Raw genomic sequence first — 17,777 nt, 5'->3', positions numbered from 1 at the left:
TCGTCCTTTTTTCCTTTCGTCCTTTTTTCCTTTCGTCCTTTTTTCCTTTCGTCCTTTTTTCCTTTCTTCCTTTCTTTTGCATTTTTTAAATAAAAATGAGCTTTCTAAATAATACAAACAACTTTGTATCCCCTGATTGTTTGTTTTATAAGGAGAGGAAGAACAAGCAAAGATCATTCAGTATGTTAGATGAAAAACTGACACCTCAGAGACTTGGTACACAATAAAAGTTGCTTGCCCAGTGGTTTTACTTAGCAAGGTGAAATTTCTCTTTAGAGTGGAGGTCAGATGTTTCAGGATTGTGGAGGATGTGCTAAAGAGGTAGGAACTCAAAACATGACTAGGAAAAAAATGCCTTATTTCTCTGAAGTGTACCAGTGATCTGGCCTTCCAGATGCTATTTAGCTGTGGATACACTGTCATACTCTGTAACTTCCTTTTTTTATTTTTTTTAATTTTTGTCTTATACATACATTCTCTTGGTATACTATGGATCTTCAGGATTGCTTATTTAGGAGAGAGCAAGACATTGCTGTATCCAAGATGACAATTATGAGGAAACATGAAAAAGGGCCAAGCAATAACAGCTACTGCCAAACTTCAGCTTCTTTGGGAACAGAATTTTGGCAAAATTCCTTCCCTAGATTGCTTGTAATGCATTTAAGAGAACAGTTTGGAAGGATAAGGACTCCTGAGATCTGTGTCTTCCTTCAGACTTCCTTACTGACTCTGTTGTGGGAATCTTTTTTAGTTTAAGAACATCAAGTGTCATGAAAGACTCGCTTATTGAGGTTGACATACTAGAATAAACTGGTGATTCATATTAGTGGGAAGTGGAGCAGTAAGCATTTTAAGTGTACTGAAGGAGTTTGGTGAAGCTGCTAATGTACAAAAATATTCTAATTATAACCAGTTAGAAAACCAGGTTGCAGCAAAAGGTACTTGTACCTTCAAAGATTGGGGAAGGATGATCTTGCTGAGGTCTGGGTCTCAGTGCCCTCTGATATCTAATCAGAATAGCTTGGTATCATTCAAAAATAATTGGGCTGTTGGATCTATAACATGCATTTATACAAGGAAAATACAAACAGCAAACACAAAATCTGTTTGCTAGATTCACAGCCTTGTTTTATTGTTACAAAGTGAGCCAAGTTAAACATAATTGTTAATGAACTTAACACAGCAGGGGCAAAGCAGTGCAGCTTCTGTGAAGGAAAACTGAGCTGTGCACATCTGTGAAGATTACATGAATGAATTAAGAAATTACTCTCATATACATTTCTTGAAAGCTTTGATAGTAAGGCACTCTGGTTTTCACAATGTCACAGTTAATTCTAGGTATGTTTTGACACTCCATCCTCACACAGCTGTTAAGTATACTTACCAGTAAATTTAACTAATTTAGCAGTAGCTGAACTGTATGAGTTGTGTAAAACTTGCCATTAGTTCAAAATTATTCAAGTAGCTGAGTATAAGGGAGGACTCTGTGGTGTTCCCTGGGGATCCCAAAGGAGGTGGGCAGCTGGCAGTCTGACACACAGCCCAAGGTGTGCAGGTCTGTGTTGGAAAGGCTTCTGTTCACTGGTAGCTTCTGCTGTGGTCACAGCTGTGTGTGGGGACAAGTCCTCAGGCTTGGAGCAGTGAGCAGTCTCATGCTTCCAAACTGCAGACAGTGCCCTACAAAGAAAATGGAAGGGAAATACTTTCCCTTGGTATTGGAAAAATCAGAATCAGGTAGTAATATTTGTGAGGATATGTGTATGTCATATGTAATAATTTACAGGGACTAAGGTGGGTGGTGTTTATTTTAACCACACTACAAGAAATGAGGGATGTTCAGTACCCTGAATATTAATTTAAAATTGCTTCCTTATTCCTTACATCATGTCTTGCTAACCTGTGAAGCTCAGTGCCGTATGATAGCTAATCTGAAGAGCTTAATAACATTCAAAATTAATTAAGCTTCTGGATGGATACCATGCTCTATTATCTTATACAGGAAAAAGATAAACCCTCCAGCTTCAAAGATGAGTTGGTAATAACCGACACTGAAGAAAACTTGACTGTTGACCACTGTTCATTAGAAAGCCTGAGGATCAGTCATTGCTGCTGCTGGGTTAGGAGGGAGAACAAGGGCAGACAGTCTGCTCAGCACTGAAAAGAACACTTTTACAAATGGTCTGTTGTCTGGGCTACCTTGGTTTTGCTTTCAAAGCATAAAACCTCCAGACCCACAGGTGAAATGACATCATATATGCTGCTTGTCTCAGATGTTTGTTTGTACATAAACTAATACCGCAGTGGGGCTGTCAGCAGCAAAGCAACTGAAGTTAGTTATTATAGTTATTGGTAGATTTCTATCAAGGCAGTACCCCCTGGGATTTTTGTGGTTTTATTTTATTTTAAGATGTATGTTTACTGTGTGTGATTTGTGTTGGCATTACATGCCTCCTGCAGCAGGCAGAGTGGGTGAGATTGCTTGTTTGTTTGGGTTGCTTATTGTGGTGGGTTCACCCTGGCTGAATGCCGGGTGCCATCAAAGCTTCTCTGCCACTCCCCTGCTCAGCTGGACAGGGGAGAGAAAATACAACAAAAGACTCCTCGTGGGTTTAAGATAAGGACAGGAGAGATGATTCACCAGTTACTGTTATATTGAAGTATTGCAACAGACTCAACTTGGGGAAATCGAGTTTTATGACAAGTGAAATCAGAGTAGGATAATGAGAAATAAAACCACCTTAAAGCTGAAGGTGATAAAACACCTTCCCTCCACCCCTCCCTTCTTTCCAAGCTTATTTTAACTCCAAAATTGTTCATTTCCCTGCTGTTAATGGTACAGGTGGTTGGGAAATGGATACTCTGGTCAGTTCATCACATATTGTCTCTGCTGCTCTTTCCTCCTTAGGAGCAGGACTCCACATTCTTCCCCTGTTCCACCATGGGCTTCCTCTGACAAGAGACAGTCCTCCACAAACTTCTCCAGTGGATTTATCATGGACTGCAGTTCTTCACAAACTGCTCCAACATGGGTCCTTCCCATGGGGTGCAGTCCTTTGGGAACAGACTGCTCCACTGTGGGCTCCTCTCTCCATGGGGCCACAGGTCCTACGAGGAGCCTGTTTCAGTGCATGCTTTCCATGGGGTCACAGCCTCCTTTGGGCATCCACGTGCTCTGCTCCCCTGTGGATTTCCATGGGCTGCAGGGGCACAGCTGCCTCACCATGAACTGCACCACAGGCTGCAGGGGAATTTGCTCCAAAGCCTGGAATACTTCCCATGTCTGCAGGGCTGTAGTTTTTACATATTCTCACTCCTCTCTTCTCTGGCTGCAGTTGATTCAGCACAGTAACTTTATCCTGTTTTTAAGTCTATGATCCCATCACTGTCAATGATGGGCTTGGCTTGGTCAGTGGCAGGACTGTCCTGGAGGTGGCTGGCATTGGCTCTGTTGGACATAAGGGAAACTTCCAGCAACTTCTTATAAAAGCGCTGTGGCCCCTCTTCCCCCTCCCAAAACCTTGCCATGGATACCCAATACACATACCAGCTCTGTGGACACTTAAACCAGGGAGAAAACATTGTGACTGTAAAATTACCTGCTGATATGAAAATGTTTTACACTAGTTTGCAGAATATAACAGATCTTTTTCTATCACTTTGTAAAAACAACTTTCATGGTCAGATTTATGGTATGAATTTGGTTTGGATCTTATAAAATATAAATTAACAAGCATCTTAAAAGTATCTGCATTTTTTGCAGGGTATTATAGAGAAATCGAAAATGAAAGGAATTCCTATCATTATTGATGCAGTAAGTATTTTCTTTATTTCTATCAGTGGTTTAGCATTTAAGAATCTGTTCAGTAAATGTTCTTACTGTGTTTTGCAGGATGGACTGTGGCTCATTTCCCAGCAGCCTTCTCTTATCCAAGGCTACCAGCGAGCTATTCTTACTCCAAACTACATGGAGTTCAGTAGACTGTATGAGGCCATGGTGAGCTACTTGCCTTTTGGGTATTTATGTATTTAGTCTTTTTGTCCTTGAAAACAAGTAACTTATTACTGGCTTAAATATTATGTGCTGTTTCTTGTATGTGAGAGAAACACTTGCTGGGTTATTATTTTCATGGGATGATTGTCACAGCAATGCATATTCTTAAACTGAGCTGGTTTTTAAAAACCCACTCTCATGCATTTTTTAACATTGCAGTGGGTATAGAAAGACTGATGTTGCTTTTTTTCCCCCATGCATATGTAACTAGCATGTGTTAGAATATGTTGTTCTAGTAGCAAAATATGTACTGTGTATGGAATTCTTGTGTTGTAGCTTAGAGACCCCGTAGACAGTAGTGATCATCATGGATGTGTGCTAAGACTCAGCCAAGCCATGGGGAATTTGACAGTTGTGCAAAAGGGAGAAAGAGATCTTATTTCAGATGGAGAGAAGGGTAAGTGAAGCCTTCTGCTTTCAGCAATGTGATTGTTCTGTTTGCTTTCAGTCAGAGTCCAGTAGAGTGTATAGCAATTGGCAGTACTGCCCTGAAGATGAGAGGGATTGCTGTCTTTGCTGATCACCTTTAGATGGTTTGTCTAAATTAATATTTTAAGAGTGCAACTAAATTTATTTGCTGAAAAAAGTTGCTGATTTTATTTTGCATTTATAGATGTTATATTTTACATTACATGGGTATTGAGAAATTAATTATTTAATCTTTGTGGACTCTTTGATAGTTATTTGCTGAAATGGTTTATAGAAGTGCATGTGTCATTGCTAAATTGATACAAAATAATACTGTTAGTTCAGGATGTGTCAGTGTGTGTGAGAAATGAAGATGTCTTAAGACTCAGTTCCTTGATCCTGTCCATCATGTACTTCATATGACTTCACAGCAGCCCTGACAAATTAAAAATTAATTCTAGATTGTCATTACAACAGTCTTATACCAATATAGTTTAAAGTATATTTAATAAAATTAGCTGCTTGTCTGATGCTTTTTATACTGATCATGTGCTGTGATCAGTATAAAATTAATTCATGAGTGCCTTCGTCACATTTTGCCTGCATGGTCTTATTTCACATACATAACAAGCAGCAGCTCTGCCTTTAATTACTTGAAATGCTAATCTCTGATAAATGTTTATGCTGCTTCAGAACTGTTTTGTATATACAGTCAATTTTTCATTACTGGGAGCCATGGAAGTCTTTCATAACAGAAAAGCAAATGTAATATGACAACTGGTTTGGGCAGAGCCACCTTCACATACTCTGTTAGGGCAGATACTGTAGCAGACTGTGCAACAAGTGGGACCTGGAAGCAATATGGTTACATCTGTGTGGGAAAGATAGATGTACTTCCTCACAAAGAACTCAGCTTTCCCCACAGGAAGAATTTTTTGTCCTATTTGCACCTGCAGCAGACTTGATTTGTAACCATGGACAGTCAGGCCAGGCTTAGGGGTGGATGAACTTGGCTGGACTTGACTCCAGTCTGTGCCAGCTAGAGAGCTGTAGAGCATTGTAGTTGTCTTCTTCTTCTGCTTTTATGTCAAAAATATTCTCTTTATACAGGATTGTTGCTTTTTAAATGAACATTGGGAAGACTGGGTGAGCACTTTAGATGGAGTACATTATCTAGTATATTTATCTATATGTCTGTTCTCCTTTGGAACTGTTACTCTTGAGATAAGTGTATCCCCACACCTGCTGGAGAGACAGGACAGGTGTAAAATGTCTCTTGTCATGCAGGATTTAAAGAAAAACCCAGGAAACAAGTGAAGCTCTTTCCAGTTTCAGTTTTGAATATTCATATGTGGCACAAGTTCATATATGTCTTGTGTGCTTTTGGGGTTTTTCATTGGTTATATTTTTTCCCCACCTTGTTATTTGTCTCTGTTGTGTTGTGGTATTTTCTTCTACTAGTGAAATGACTTTTGGTTTTGAAATAAAAACAGTTCTGTGCCTTTATAGCAGTAGATTGATGTCCAGCTGTAGGCTGCTTTCTTGTTCTTACCTTGGTGCTATCACTGGTGCTTTGTTGGATTACAGACATTACAGGCAGCATTGCTGAGCTAAGAAAGCAGGTTGTAATGTCTGTTACAAGAACTATTTTTAGAGTTTGCATGACTTTGAAGAAGGTTCTTGAGAATTTTGCAGAGACTACAGACTTCACCTTCCTTTTAACAACAATATTCTTTGGGTCTGATCTGCTGGTCATTTTTTTAAAAGCTTCTCAAATGCAAAATTACATTGAGAAAGGAGATTCTACTGCGTGCTCTGTGCCAAACAAGGAATATGTTGTCCTGTCACTGACCTCGAATTCTTCAGGTTTTTTTGCTCTTTTTCATCTGTCTCTTCTTTTGATCTGATGTCATTTTTTTCAGCTAAGACTACAAAAAATCCAAGGTTATTGGAATGGGCCAGTGTCCTCTGAGCACAATCAAACATTATGAAAAGATCTGTGTACTCCTCTTGCCTTTTATTTGTCATGTCACCATCTATTTGTAGTGCTTAAGCCCTGCCTGTTAGGCTTTTCCTGTTTGACCTCCTGTGTTCAGCATACTGACACTGTAGTTTGCATATATTACTTTTAAACTTTCTCCTTTGGGAAAATACTGCATGTGCGCTTTCCAGGGAAAAAAAAAAAAAGAGAGAGAAAAGTAAGTCTCAGTGCTCTCCAGGAACACCAGAAATTGAGAAATTGCAAACTTAACTGTGTAACTTTAGTTTTTTATGCTTAGTTGTTGAAGAAGGAAGGCTTTTTGAAGATACCACATTTTGCAGTAGGAAAGACTGGGTTTGTGAATGCTTTATAGCTTAGAGTGATTGTAATGATTGTTTTCACAGTAGTTTTATTCCTGAGTCTGTAGGAAATACCGTAGCCAGTTTACTTCTGCCACCTGAAGACAGAAAGGGTTACCAGGTAATTTGGTGTCACGTATTGCTGAAGAATTACTCTCAACAACAAGCTTTGTAATCTACACAGAGAGGCTCAATAAATTCTGATTGGAAGGTGAAGTTTAATAAATTCAAAGTAAGATTTAGACAAATGAACTAGTACATCCACATACCTGAAACTTTGCTAGGTTCACAAACTTTGAAGTGTCTGGAGACCTCTAAAGTTTGTTTTCACAGATCAGACTAGATGGCCTCAGAGTCACATACTGGCCTCTGTGAAAGCAGTAGCAGCCCTCCAGTACAAAGGAGGTTTTTCTAAAATTTGTCTCCATTTCAGTAGTGAGCTGCCAACTGGCCTGTAATCACCCAGATTTTAAATTAAGTTTTATATACTCTTTTTCTCTTTCCTTTTGCAATTTCACATTATAGCTTGGTCTACAGTTGTTGATTCCCTGCTCTACAAAGATGAGCTTCACCATGCTCTTGGTAGGTGATATCAGTGCCATCATTGACCAGGGTAGGAATGAGTACTCAGCCTATGGGTAAAAGGTAAGTCAGCTTTTATTCACTATGGCACAGCTCTCTAAGGTTATCTTTTTATTATTCTTTGGAGAACTGGTCAATAATAAAGTGTGGTTATACCAGCCTTAGTTCCTAACATGTTTAAAATTTGGTTAGGTCCTTGAATTAGAGTATTTGGATTTTGGTTTTTAAACATTACAGTGAGTTTTTCTGTGTTTGACCCTCCTCCCTTCCAAAAGGCAGGCTTTATGGGAACCATCTTGCTACTACCTGGGATTACTTCTACCTGGAACCAGTAGCCAAATTTGGTTTAACTTCAGTTGCTCAGGTGCAGCTTTATGGTCAAAAGAAGCAAGGAAGCACATGAGGCAGAATACTGAGTACTGGCTAAGGGCTAAAAAGCCAACTTTTGCCATAAATCCCCAAGTGGTGCTTCTAATTCCAGCCATTCATCTCCCCACAAAGCTGGAAATGAAGCTTGTCACTGCCTGGCTCCCTCACAGCTGCTGAGCAAATCTCACCTAGATTTACAACTGAGGGATTTGTAACTGAGAGGCAGCACTTTGGTCTGCAGTGCTGCTTCTGCAGAATGAGCAGAATGGGGAGGTGCTGGTTCCTGTCCTGGTGCCCCTGTGCTGCCTCTGGCAGTGCAGCCCAGTCAGCTTCTCCTGGCACTGCTCACCTGGCTCCTCTGCCTGTCCAGCAGAACTAATGGAAAACTTGGGTCATTCTCATCTCAACTTAAATTGACTGCTCTATTGCACTCAAGGACTTACCTAAGTTTTAAAAGTGTGATTAGGGAATAAAAAAGTATAAGCACCCTTTATATAAAAGCCAACTTACATTTTCCACATCAGTTGAGTTGTTTCTCTAGCCAGAGTCATTAAACTTGGTTTCCCTGTCTGTATGCACTCTGGGACATGTTCTTGGGAATCCATGATCTCCAGCTATTTGCTTTTGTGAACTAACTTGCAAAAGGAAAAAGATAAATGTATTACTAGAATAGATACATGCTAGGTCAGAGATGTATATTGGTAAGAGGTTTTACTAAAAATCTGATGTTGGTCTAAATCTTGCCTTGATTGCGCAAAATGGTCCTTGGTAGCTACATTATTTGCATAGAAAATGGAAATCTTAAACCTTTTAATTAAACTGGAGTGTGTTTGTTGTGTGGGGTGGCTGTTAGCTGATTGATCCAGTTGGATTGTATCAAAAGTTAGAATGGTCATGTTTCTTCCATGGGTTCCTGACCACATTAGGGTGAGTGTAATACTCCTCCTCTGTAAGAAGAAAACAAGTGCAAGGAGTTTGTCCAGGACATCTGAGATTCAGGAGTTAAATTTAAATCTCCAGTCTTTGTCTGGCATCTCAATAAATGTGATGTTTCACATAGGCTCTTCAGCCTTCTTGACCATCATCAGAACACCTAAACTATCCCATATTTCACATGCCATGGTCTAAATGCAAAAGTAAAACCACCCCAGAGATTCATTTATTTATTTCACTACTGGGTGAACATGGTGAATTGGGAACAAGCAGACACACACTATTTTGGTTTTCTAACTGTGATGTATTTAGGAGCTGGCATTGTAAATGGAGCTGCTATTTGGGACAGCTGTTTTCAATTATAGAACAGACTGTTGTGTTTTGTTTTTTTTAATTAAGCATACAATACCCATAAATAGGTAATTCTGGGCTTTTGGCAGCAGCAAAATTTGGGCTGGGAGTTCTTTCAGCTTAAAACTTGGCAATGATACAGCTAGGTGTGACACCATGGTGTGAATGCTTTCACAAACATTAATGTGTATCTTACCATCACTCCCTTTTCAGCACTTCTTGAAGATATCTTAAACACAGACCTATTAAATGACTTGGCCATGATTACCCAGAAATTCTGGGCCAGAGTTTTGAATTGTTTGAAGCCTAAAACTCCTTAATTTTGCTTTACAATATTCTGTCAGTATGACAGCCTTCAGTTTTTTGTTTCTGTTGCACTCATTTCAGTACAAATCATTTCTGTGGATTTGGGTACACAAGAAATCCCTGTGATTATATGTGAGGGACGTGTTGTACTTGCTGCCTAAAGGCCTGGCAGTATTTATGTGATGTTTACTTGCTGAGACTGTGTTGAAACTGTTGAATAGGACTGTGGCTGTTCTGACTCTAGCAGATCTCCTTGCAGGCATTTCTTCAGTGATGACATTTTTATTTCATCTAGCCTTTTCTCCTGATAGTATATGTGTGCTGCATGGATAAATGCTAGGAAGTTGGGTGATTTTTTTTTTCTGCTGAGAGTTACTTGGTATAAATCAGTTTTCATTAAAAAACTCTCTGCTACTTATACTGAGGTGGGTTTTCTTTGATTCATTAACCTGAGAAATCATGACATCAGATTTGGTTGCTCAGACCTGTTAGAAGGCAGAACTGGACACCCTGCTGTAACAGCCAGCTTGACCAGCATTAATTGTGGTTTCTGTCAGTGCAGCTATAACTGAACCTCTCCATTGTTTTGATCCAGACTGGTGTCAAACTAATTGACCTTAAGTGGCCCTGGCTGCTGCCCTTTCAGAATTGACACACTGTGGTGATTTCTTTGTGGTTTCCTTGTTGTGCCACATGCAGTCATCTGGGTCTCCTCAGCTCTTCCAAGAACCATGTTTTCTGTGTTTGCTGATGTATGTGATGTACAACACATCACACCCAACTTCATCCCCACATAAACAGAGCATTGTGCTCGTTTCCAGGGGACAGAGCTGCCCACCTTCTTGGCATCACAGCTGACTTTTCAGCCATGTCCAGCTAACCAAGTTCTTGTAACACTGCCACTGGTTGTGACTGCTCAGTGCAACTTAAAGACATCACCCCCATGGTCCTGAAGGAGCTGCCAGAGCTGTCCTCACAGCAGGCTCAGACATGCACTGGGGGATGGATGTTGCACTAGCAGAGTGAAGACAGCAGTTCTGTGTTGCTGTTCTAGGAGAAGGGTGAGAAAAGTATCCCATGTTGATTTGGCAGTGTGGCAGTTTGTCTTGATGCCACTGTGGGACTACTTCTTAGATTTTAAAAGCTCTTAATAATGGCTGTAATTCAGAAGTGTTTTTAAATCCTTTTCCCATTGCCTGTCATCATGTTCATCATCCTTTTATATTGAGGTGTTCTTTGATCAGCCGAGCCTCTGCACAAGAATTGTGTTATATCTCCCTCCTCATTCAAGTGAATTTCCTCTAGTTCTGCTTCTTTGAAGGTATTCCAAGGATTTGTTTTCCAGCATCTGTGTGCAGAGTACAAAGGTCTGCTTTTATTGTTGCCTGTGAGGTAGTCTGCACATATTTGAGACTTACTTTTTGAAACCACAAACAAAAGACCGCTTCTTTTTTTTTTTTTTAGCAGAGTATTATAATTGGCCTAGTTTGAGATCTTGCTTTCCTGTACAGCTCAAAAATGACTGGAAGGTTGTGGGGCTACAGAATAGTGGCAGATGGTGACATACAGCTAATAAGCAGGGGCTTGAGCTCAGCTGTCAGTCAGAAGGCCCCAAAGCTTTTGAACAGAGGATTTCCATCCTGCCTCCTGCCAGGAGTTCAAGCCCTCAAAGTGAAAATCCTGTGAGATAGCATCTTCAAAGTAGTAGAATTAGAGGTAATTTCTCCAAAGCACTGTATTTAAAATAAAAATAAGAATAAATCACTCCACCTAAAAGGGCATACCTTCTTCAGATAGCTAACTCAGAAGGGCATTACACTTGTGAAATTTGACATTAGCTACTGCTCACTGAGAAACACATCCAGAATCTTAATTTGAGAGGGGGAGGGGGAAGGGCAGAAGAGTGATTGGGAAAATGAACTGCTGGCAGGGCTGCAGTGGTGTGTGCTGTGCTCCTGGTGACTAATGAGTCTTTGCCCTCTCAGTGGCAGCAGACAGGCACAACTGCCTGGCCCTGTGAGCCCCACAGTTACTGCTGGAAGGACCACTAGGAAATGGAGCTGAAGTACAATTCTTTGCTGTTGCACATAACAAACTGGAAGGGATTTATTGGCATTATGTAGTTTTTTACCATTTGCTAGTTAGAAAGATGTATCTGCAAGTCCTTCAGTTCTGTGCACATTTTTTCCATTAGCTTCAAAAAGAAAAATTTTTTCAAATGTTAAAAATATGGCAGTACTCCCTCTAAAACACCTGGGCTGCTGTGTTTATACTCTTTGGGGAATCCAGGTCCAGGCTTGAGGTAAGAGCTGTTGTCCAAGCAATGCCTGCTCTTGCCTTACCCTTTGTGGGATATTTGGCATGCTCAGCAGCACACAAGGAGTTGTGTGCACAGTCCTGAATCCTGCAGTAGCTGACTGGAGATGCTGAGGATCACACTTGGCCAGTCATGATTCTGCCAGGTCTTCCATCCTCCTAGGAGAGGAAAATAAATTTCTCCTGGGTTTTTGTTTTATTTTTCAGAGCCAAGCAAGAAAAAAGCTAAGGGTAGGTACATTCCCACACGAGAGCTTGGAGAAGGGTAGCAGAATTGATGCTGTTTTCTTTTTATGTGCCTTGTATGTCCTCCAGGCTTCCTGCTTGGGCTTGTTGAGAATGGAGAACAAAGGAGTTAAATGTAGTGAAACCATTTGTGTGTTCCTCATAGTTAAAGCTACAAAAAGATATCAGTTTGATCAAGGTCCTTTGTATATTTAAAATAGAAATGTAACATCTGATATCCTGACACAGCCTATCCACAGTGACACTGCTGACAGAAACATACACGGATGGTGAGGACACTGTTGATTGGCAGAACAAAAATAAATCTGTCTTGCATGTTCTTTTTACAAAGCTTAAGGAAAGGGCTGTTTCATAAAATATTTTCATGATGGATACAGTAGAACATTTGAGATTTTAGTTCTGTTTTGCATTTGCTTTTTGTAAACACGTTGGTTTACACTGGCAAACTCTGAAGGTCAGAGACCCTGAAGAGTTCTGTTTGTGCAATGGCTTTGGGGAAGGACCTGGTCAGTTTGGGGTGATGGCTCATGATGCTACATGAATAACTAAACTCACCTGTGCAGGCTGAGTGAAGTGGAAAAAGTGTGCACATTGTGCAATGTTATGTGCAAAGGATTAAAAGGTAATGAGAAAAGTATTTTTTAAAATGTTAATGTTAATTTTTTTTAAGAACAGTGTATTTCAGTGTATTCTGCTGCCTGTATTAAGTTGATGTTAAGTCCCACCTGTTAGTTGCTGTGTGCCTCAGAGGATACCCTGGCAGCTGCAGAGCTGTCACTGTAAGCAGAGGGATAAAAGTACCTGACTGGTTTTGCTTTGTGTTCACAGTTCTTGTGTGCAGCCATGAAGGAAGCAGCCGGAGATGTGGTGGGCAGGGGGACCTCCTTTCTGGTTCTCTTGGAGTCTTGGCACACTGGGCATTTGTTGCTGGAGCTGAAAAAACAAATGGGTATGAATATTAATTAATAACTTAATTGCTGTGAGTCTGTGTTCACCTATGGCAACTGTTGTAGACCTGCTATTATATGAATTTCCAAATGAAATTGGAGATTTTGGTGAGAAAGTATCCATGTACTTTTAAAAAGTATAAGGGTGTTCTAGAACAGTCTATATAACAGTAATAATTATAGTAATACAAGCCCTTCAGTAATCTAACATCTCCCAAGTCTGGGGCAGAAGAAGAGCCTGTGGATCTGTTCATAAGGACATTTATGTATGAGGTTTGTGTTTTCAAAACATTTGAATGTAGGCAGAAAGTAGAAAGGATAAATAAGTGGTAGTCATTGGCAATAACATCTCTGTAATTCAAAAGACATGTTGTTTGGCTTTGTTGTTTTATTTTAGTGAATCCTCCTGCATAGTGGCTATGTAATTCAGGGGGGCAGGTATGTTGAAACTTGCAAATAAAATACAATTTCAAAGAGAGTAAATCTTTTAAGGCCAAATGGCAGTCCACTCTGGTTGCACATAAAACAGCCATGCAGATGGCTTTTGGCTTTTTAGTTAAACGATGTCAGTTCCTGTGAAGTAGCTGGTTCAGATAGTCATGGAGTCTTTCTGTGCAAGCATCAGCTTCAAATAAAGTTGAAAGGAATGTAAGCAGTCAGGGAGTTACAGTCCCTCTTCTCAGTAAGTCAGGGGCTATGGAAGCTTGAGGAGTGCAGACCTGTTGTCTTTGGGATGTGCAGTGTCAGATGTCCCTGGGAGTTATCCAGGCTGTGTTACCACAAGGGCACTGCACAAGGTGCCTCAGGCTTCAAAATTCTTAAGTCTAACATACACAATCTTGGTTTCCTTTGTCATTCCGGGTATCTGAATTTGCAGCTGCCACTAAAGGAGGAATTCTGTTTTAAGTGATTAAAAGAGTGACTTCATTTTTGCATGGGGTACAGCACAGCAGTATTAAATTGTTGGAGAGATTAGCAAACACAGCATGTGTTTTCCAGGCTCTCCTGACTTGAGCTCCTGTGGCTTCTCTAAACAGCTTGCTCAGAAACTCCTTTATTTTATAGATGAAGGAAAAGCATAATTGGCATCAGCAGTGCATTGTGTGTCCTGCAGTGGTGTTAAGGTGACCCTTCACAGACACCTGCTGTACCAATCCTGCCTACCTCATGTGTTGCAGGAAAGGAGGAGCTTTTTGGGTTCAGTGAGTCAGGGCATCTGCTTGGAGACTGCACTGCAGGCAGTCCAGCCAGTTCCAGCTTGTGCCTGGCTCTGGCATTCAGAATGGGTCTGTGCAGAGAGGTTTTCAAGCACTGAGACTGTGCTGGCTTTCAGGGGTGCTAGTGGCACAGTAGGCAGGATTCCTCACTTGAGAATGCTGATGTGTTTGGTGTTTTAGCTGCCTTGAGCCCAGGGGCCTGTACACAGCTCTTGTTTCTTCTTTGGGCTTCCAGATTAGCTCTCAAGGTGCCTTAAATGCTCCTGGCACCTTGATGAGTACATGGAAATTTTGCTTATGTAGCACCTAATTGTAAAGTCATGTCCTGCTTTGTCTGTGTTTTACATTGGAATCCTTCACAAAATTCTCACTTGGCAGAGGAGTCAGGAGGTCTTCAGTGTGTTCCAGGCTGCAATGCTCAGCTGAGGCTGGGCTTTGTGAGGTTTCTGATCTTCCAGACCTGAAGCACAGCACTGGCTGCTGAACTGTTCTGCAGTTGTTTTCTGTTTTAAGGCAGCAGAAGTGACTCCCATGGCCCAGCCTGTGAAAAGATGCTCTTGAAGGTGAAAGGTGGAAGTGGCTCTGGACTGTGCTGGCTTCTCTGGGGGAGGTTCAGCATTGCAGGTCTGGGTCTGGGTACACTCTTGGGCTGTTCATAAGTGTGTAGGAGGCATTACAGCAGTAATGCCTTTAGCTTGTGTTGTGGTCTTCACTTGCCACTGTACCCCTTTCAAGCTGATCTAATGAAGGCCCTGGAGCAGTCTACAATCATCTCTTGTGTGCATCCCCATGACCTTCCCCCACCCCTGCAAGACAGAAACTAAATGGAGTTACCAAGAGAATGGAGAGGAAAGGGGTTGAAAGGCTGTCTGGTGAGCCTTCAGTCTTCCTCTGAAGGACAGCATGAAGCTTCACATCAGTGAAACTAGACATGGAACACCTTCCCCACTTTTTAAGCCTGTTGGCCATGGTGGTGTTTCTCACTCAGTCACATGCTGTGCCATGGGTAGGGAAGTATTTGATTAAAAATATTCAGACAAAGATGCTCTGCAGTGCAAGAGTGAGAACATGTTTGCTTAAGAGGCCTTCCTGGCAATGCTAACATTTATGGGTATAAAGATGATGTCCACCACCTCACAGATTGCACAGAAGTGTTGGGATTCTCTTTATAATGTTGTTTTTTGGTTTCTTTCCTTTCAGTCAAAATCCCTTTCTAGTGGCTGCATTTGGAGCTTGCTCTCTCACAAGGCAGTCTAACCAGCAAGCCTTTCAGAAATTTGGACGTTCAATGACAGCCTCTGACATGGTTTCAGAAGTTGGAACAGCTTTTAACAAACTTTTTGAAACCTGAAGCCAAAGCAGCAGAGAAGAAAAGAACAATGACTGCAAGAGTAATTACATGTACCGTAGAATTTACATAATGCACCCTTTCAAGTGCTGTAGCAGCATTGGTATGTTAGGTAGATTTTTTTATTTTTAAGAATAGAAAAAATATGATTAATGTAGATATTTTTTAAGAGTTTGGAATACAAAAATGTTTTGGCTGAAATAAGCTGTAGTTGCAGATCTGTTATAATATAATAAAACTAAACTGAAAGTATTCCTCTGTTCTTTTTGATAGTTATTGAGCAATAACTAAAGTGTGAACAGCAAAAAAAAAATGCACTTGATACTTAGATAAAATTCTTCCACCAGCTCAACTGAATTTCTTGGATTTCACCAAGGTTGTCACTTGTCATGCTTAGACCCTATGTCTAGAATTAGCTATTGCACTTCGTTTTTTGCCATGCTAGTAGAGTAAGAAGCAAAAAGTAAGCCTCTTTGGAAAGGGAATGCATGAGAGTTGCTGTAGATTTTGAATGTAATTAGTTGCCTTTTCCCATTCCCAGTCCTAGAGGCAGCATTCATTTAGACGAGGCATCCCTTCCTGCAATGTCCTGTTATTTTCTTTTTAAAGGTTCTCCCTTGGCAGAGTAAAGATATGCTATAGGTATCATGGCAGTAAAATTCTTTAAACAATAATTAGGCTTACCTGGAAAAGAAATAAATTTCTGTTTCTTTATCTGGTCTTGACTCAATATAATGAACCTGTGAAATTGTCATTTGGAGAGGTACAAGGTGGGGCACGAAACTCGGTGGCACCCAGCAGAACTGGTTCAGCCCTCAGTGATCATGGAACAGTGAAGTGCTTCTAAAACTGCAGCTGCCTGCTGGGGTAGAGCTCAGAGCAGCCCAGCACACAGATCTGTAGGTGGACAGCAATGAGCCAGCAGGAATACACCTTGAGGAACAAAAGGAGCCCAGGGCTTGTACCTGTCCCTTCACAGCACAGTGCAGGCAGCATGTGCTGCAAGTTGAAGGCAGGAGCAGAAATGGTGGTCCGTGTTTGAGCTTCAGGTGCAGTCCTTAGCACTGCAAAAAGCAGAAGTTTTTAGAGCAAAAAGCATAGAGGCTTTTACTTATATTTGCAGGACAGACAGACACTGTCAGGGCCATGCTGATCTGGCACATTGGCAGAGCAGGCAGGCATTAGGTGTTAAGCAGAACTTCTGTGGGATTTTGCACAGGACCATTCCTTAAAGTTTTGGAGATTTAGTCAAAGCTTGTAGAGATTGAACCTGATTGGAGAGGGAGGCAAGTTCATGCAAAGTAAATTTAAATGGCTGATGCCCTTGACCCTCCACTCCATCTCCAAGAGTTGCTGCTCATTAAAGCTCTAGAACAAGCACATAATGCATCTGGTCCCTGCAGGGGATGTTCCTGCTCAGCACAGCCACCCCTGCAATGCTCTGAGCTGCAACTGTGTCTCAGACCAGTCAGACTGTTCTCATTCCTTGCAATAGCTGCCTGCAGAAGGCACCCAGAATCAGAAAGGCTACTCCAAGTATTTCCCTTCAGCCCTTAAGAGTTGGTATTTATAGATGCACTGTGACTACTACCTCACCCTGATGCATTTTTCTTTTTCTTTTTAAACCAGTTACCTATTTTTAAAATAGGTTTTTAAGTGTTTGCTTGTGTTGCTCTATGAGGGTTCACAGACTACTCTTAAGAAATGAGGTTTTAGTGTTTAATTTAAGCAGTTTTGTAAACTGTATCTTTGGGGAATCTTAAGCTATTAATCCTCCCCTTAAATGTATTTGAGAAACCTGACTACTTTCAAATGAAATCAGAAAGTTAAGACTGATTTTTAAAACAGCTACTGCCTTTAAAATAAGTGATTTTTTTCTTTTAATTAGAACATCAGTGGTATTATAATCTAAATGATGAGTAGGTGAAGTCAATCAATTAACAGAGCTCAGTACAGATTTCAACTTGCCCTGTTGGTTTTAAAGCTACACAGAAGTTGTAACTCCGTTATTCACTAATGTATATGAATTGTTACAATTTTTAAACATTCTGGAAATGTAGCAGTTTCTTTTGGTAGGAAATAAAAATAATAGCAAATTGACTGGACTTTGTTTGGTGTGTGCTGATCCCATTTCCCACAGCAGCTGAGCTGCTGCTCACCATTCACTCTGTTTTGCTGGAACAACACTGCCACGAGCAAATGTACAATACCAGCTGTGTCAAATAAGCACCTGTGCCCCAGGGCTGAATGAAGAGACACTCCACTCTTCTCTGGAAGTACAGATAATGGAGAAAGGGAGCAGAAAAAGAGCTACACATTTCATTCTCAACAGTATAAAAGAAAGCCTTTGTCCTTTTAAACAG

The 17,777-nt window shown here is 40.8% G+C and overlaps 1 protein-coding gene across 8 annotated transcripts in view; it reads left to right on the top strand.

Annotated features, from left to right (window-relative positions):
- Positions 1–17,519, top strand: part of NAXD (NAD(P)HX dehydratase) — a 51,330-nt gene extending 33,811 nt beyond the window's left edge. For 7 of the 8 annotated variants that reach the window (XM_059466131.1, XM_059466129.1, XM_059466133.1 and 4 more), the window contains 5 exons: positions 3,761–3,811; positions 3,890–3,994; positions 4,328–4,448; positions 12,731–12,851; positions 15,267–17,519. In XM_059466131.1, coding sequence (XP_059322114.1) covers positions 3,761–3,811; positions 3,890–3,994; positions 4,328–4,448; positions 12,731–12,851; positions 15,267–15,417 — 549 coding nt within the window. In that variant the 3' untranslated portion in view covers positions 15,418–17,519. Of the gene's footprint in view, positions 1–3,760; positions 3,812–3,889; positions 3,995–4,327; positions 4,449–7,324; positions 7,445–12,730; positions 12,852–15,266 lie in introns of all 8 variants that reach the window. The other variant, XR_009417812.1, reaches the window with a different exon arrangement.
- The last annotated feature ends 258 nt before the right edge of the window (positions 17,520–17,777 follow it).

The sequence above is a fragment of the Ammospiza nelsoni genome, chromosome 2 (genome assembly GCF_027579445.1).
Source record: "Ammospiza nelsoni isolate bAmmNel1 chromosome 2, bAmmNel1.pri, whole genome shotgun sequence".
Classification (NCBI taxonomy): Eukaryota; Metazoa; Chordata; class Aves; order Passeriformes; family Passerellidae; genus Ammospiza; species Ammospiza nelsoni.
Note: the sequence above shows the minus strand (reverse complement) of the source record. Positions and strands in the feature narration are given on the sequence as shown.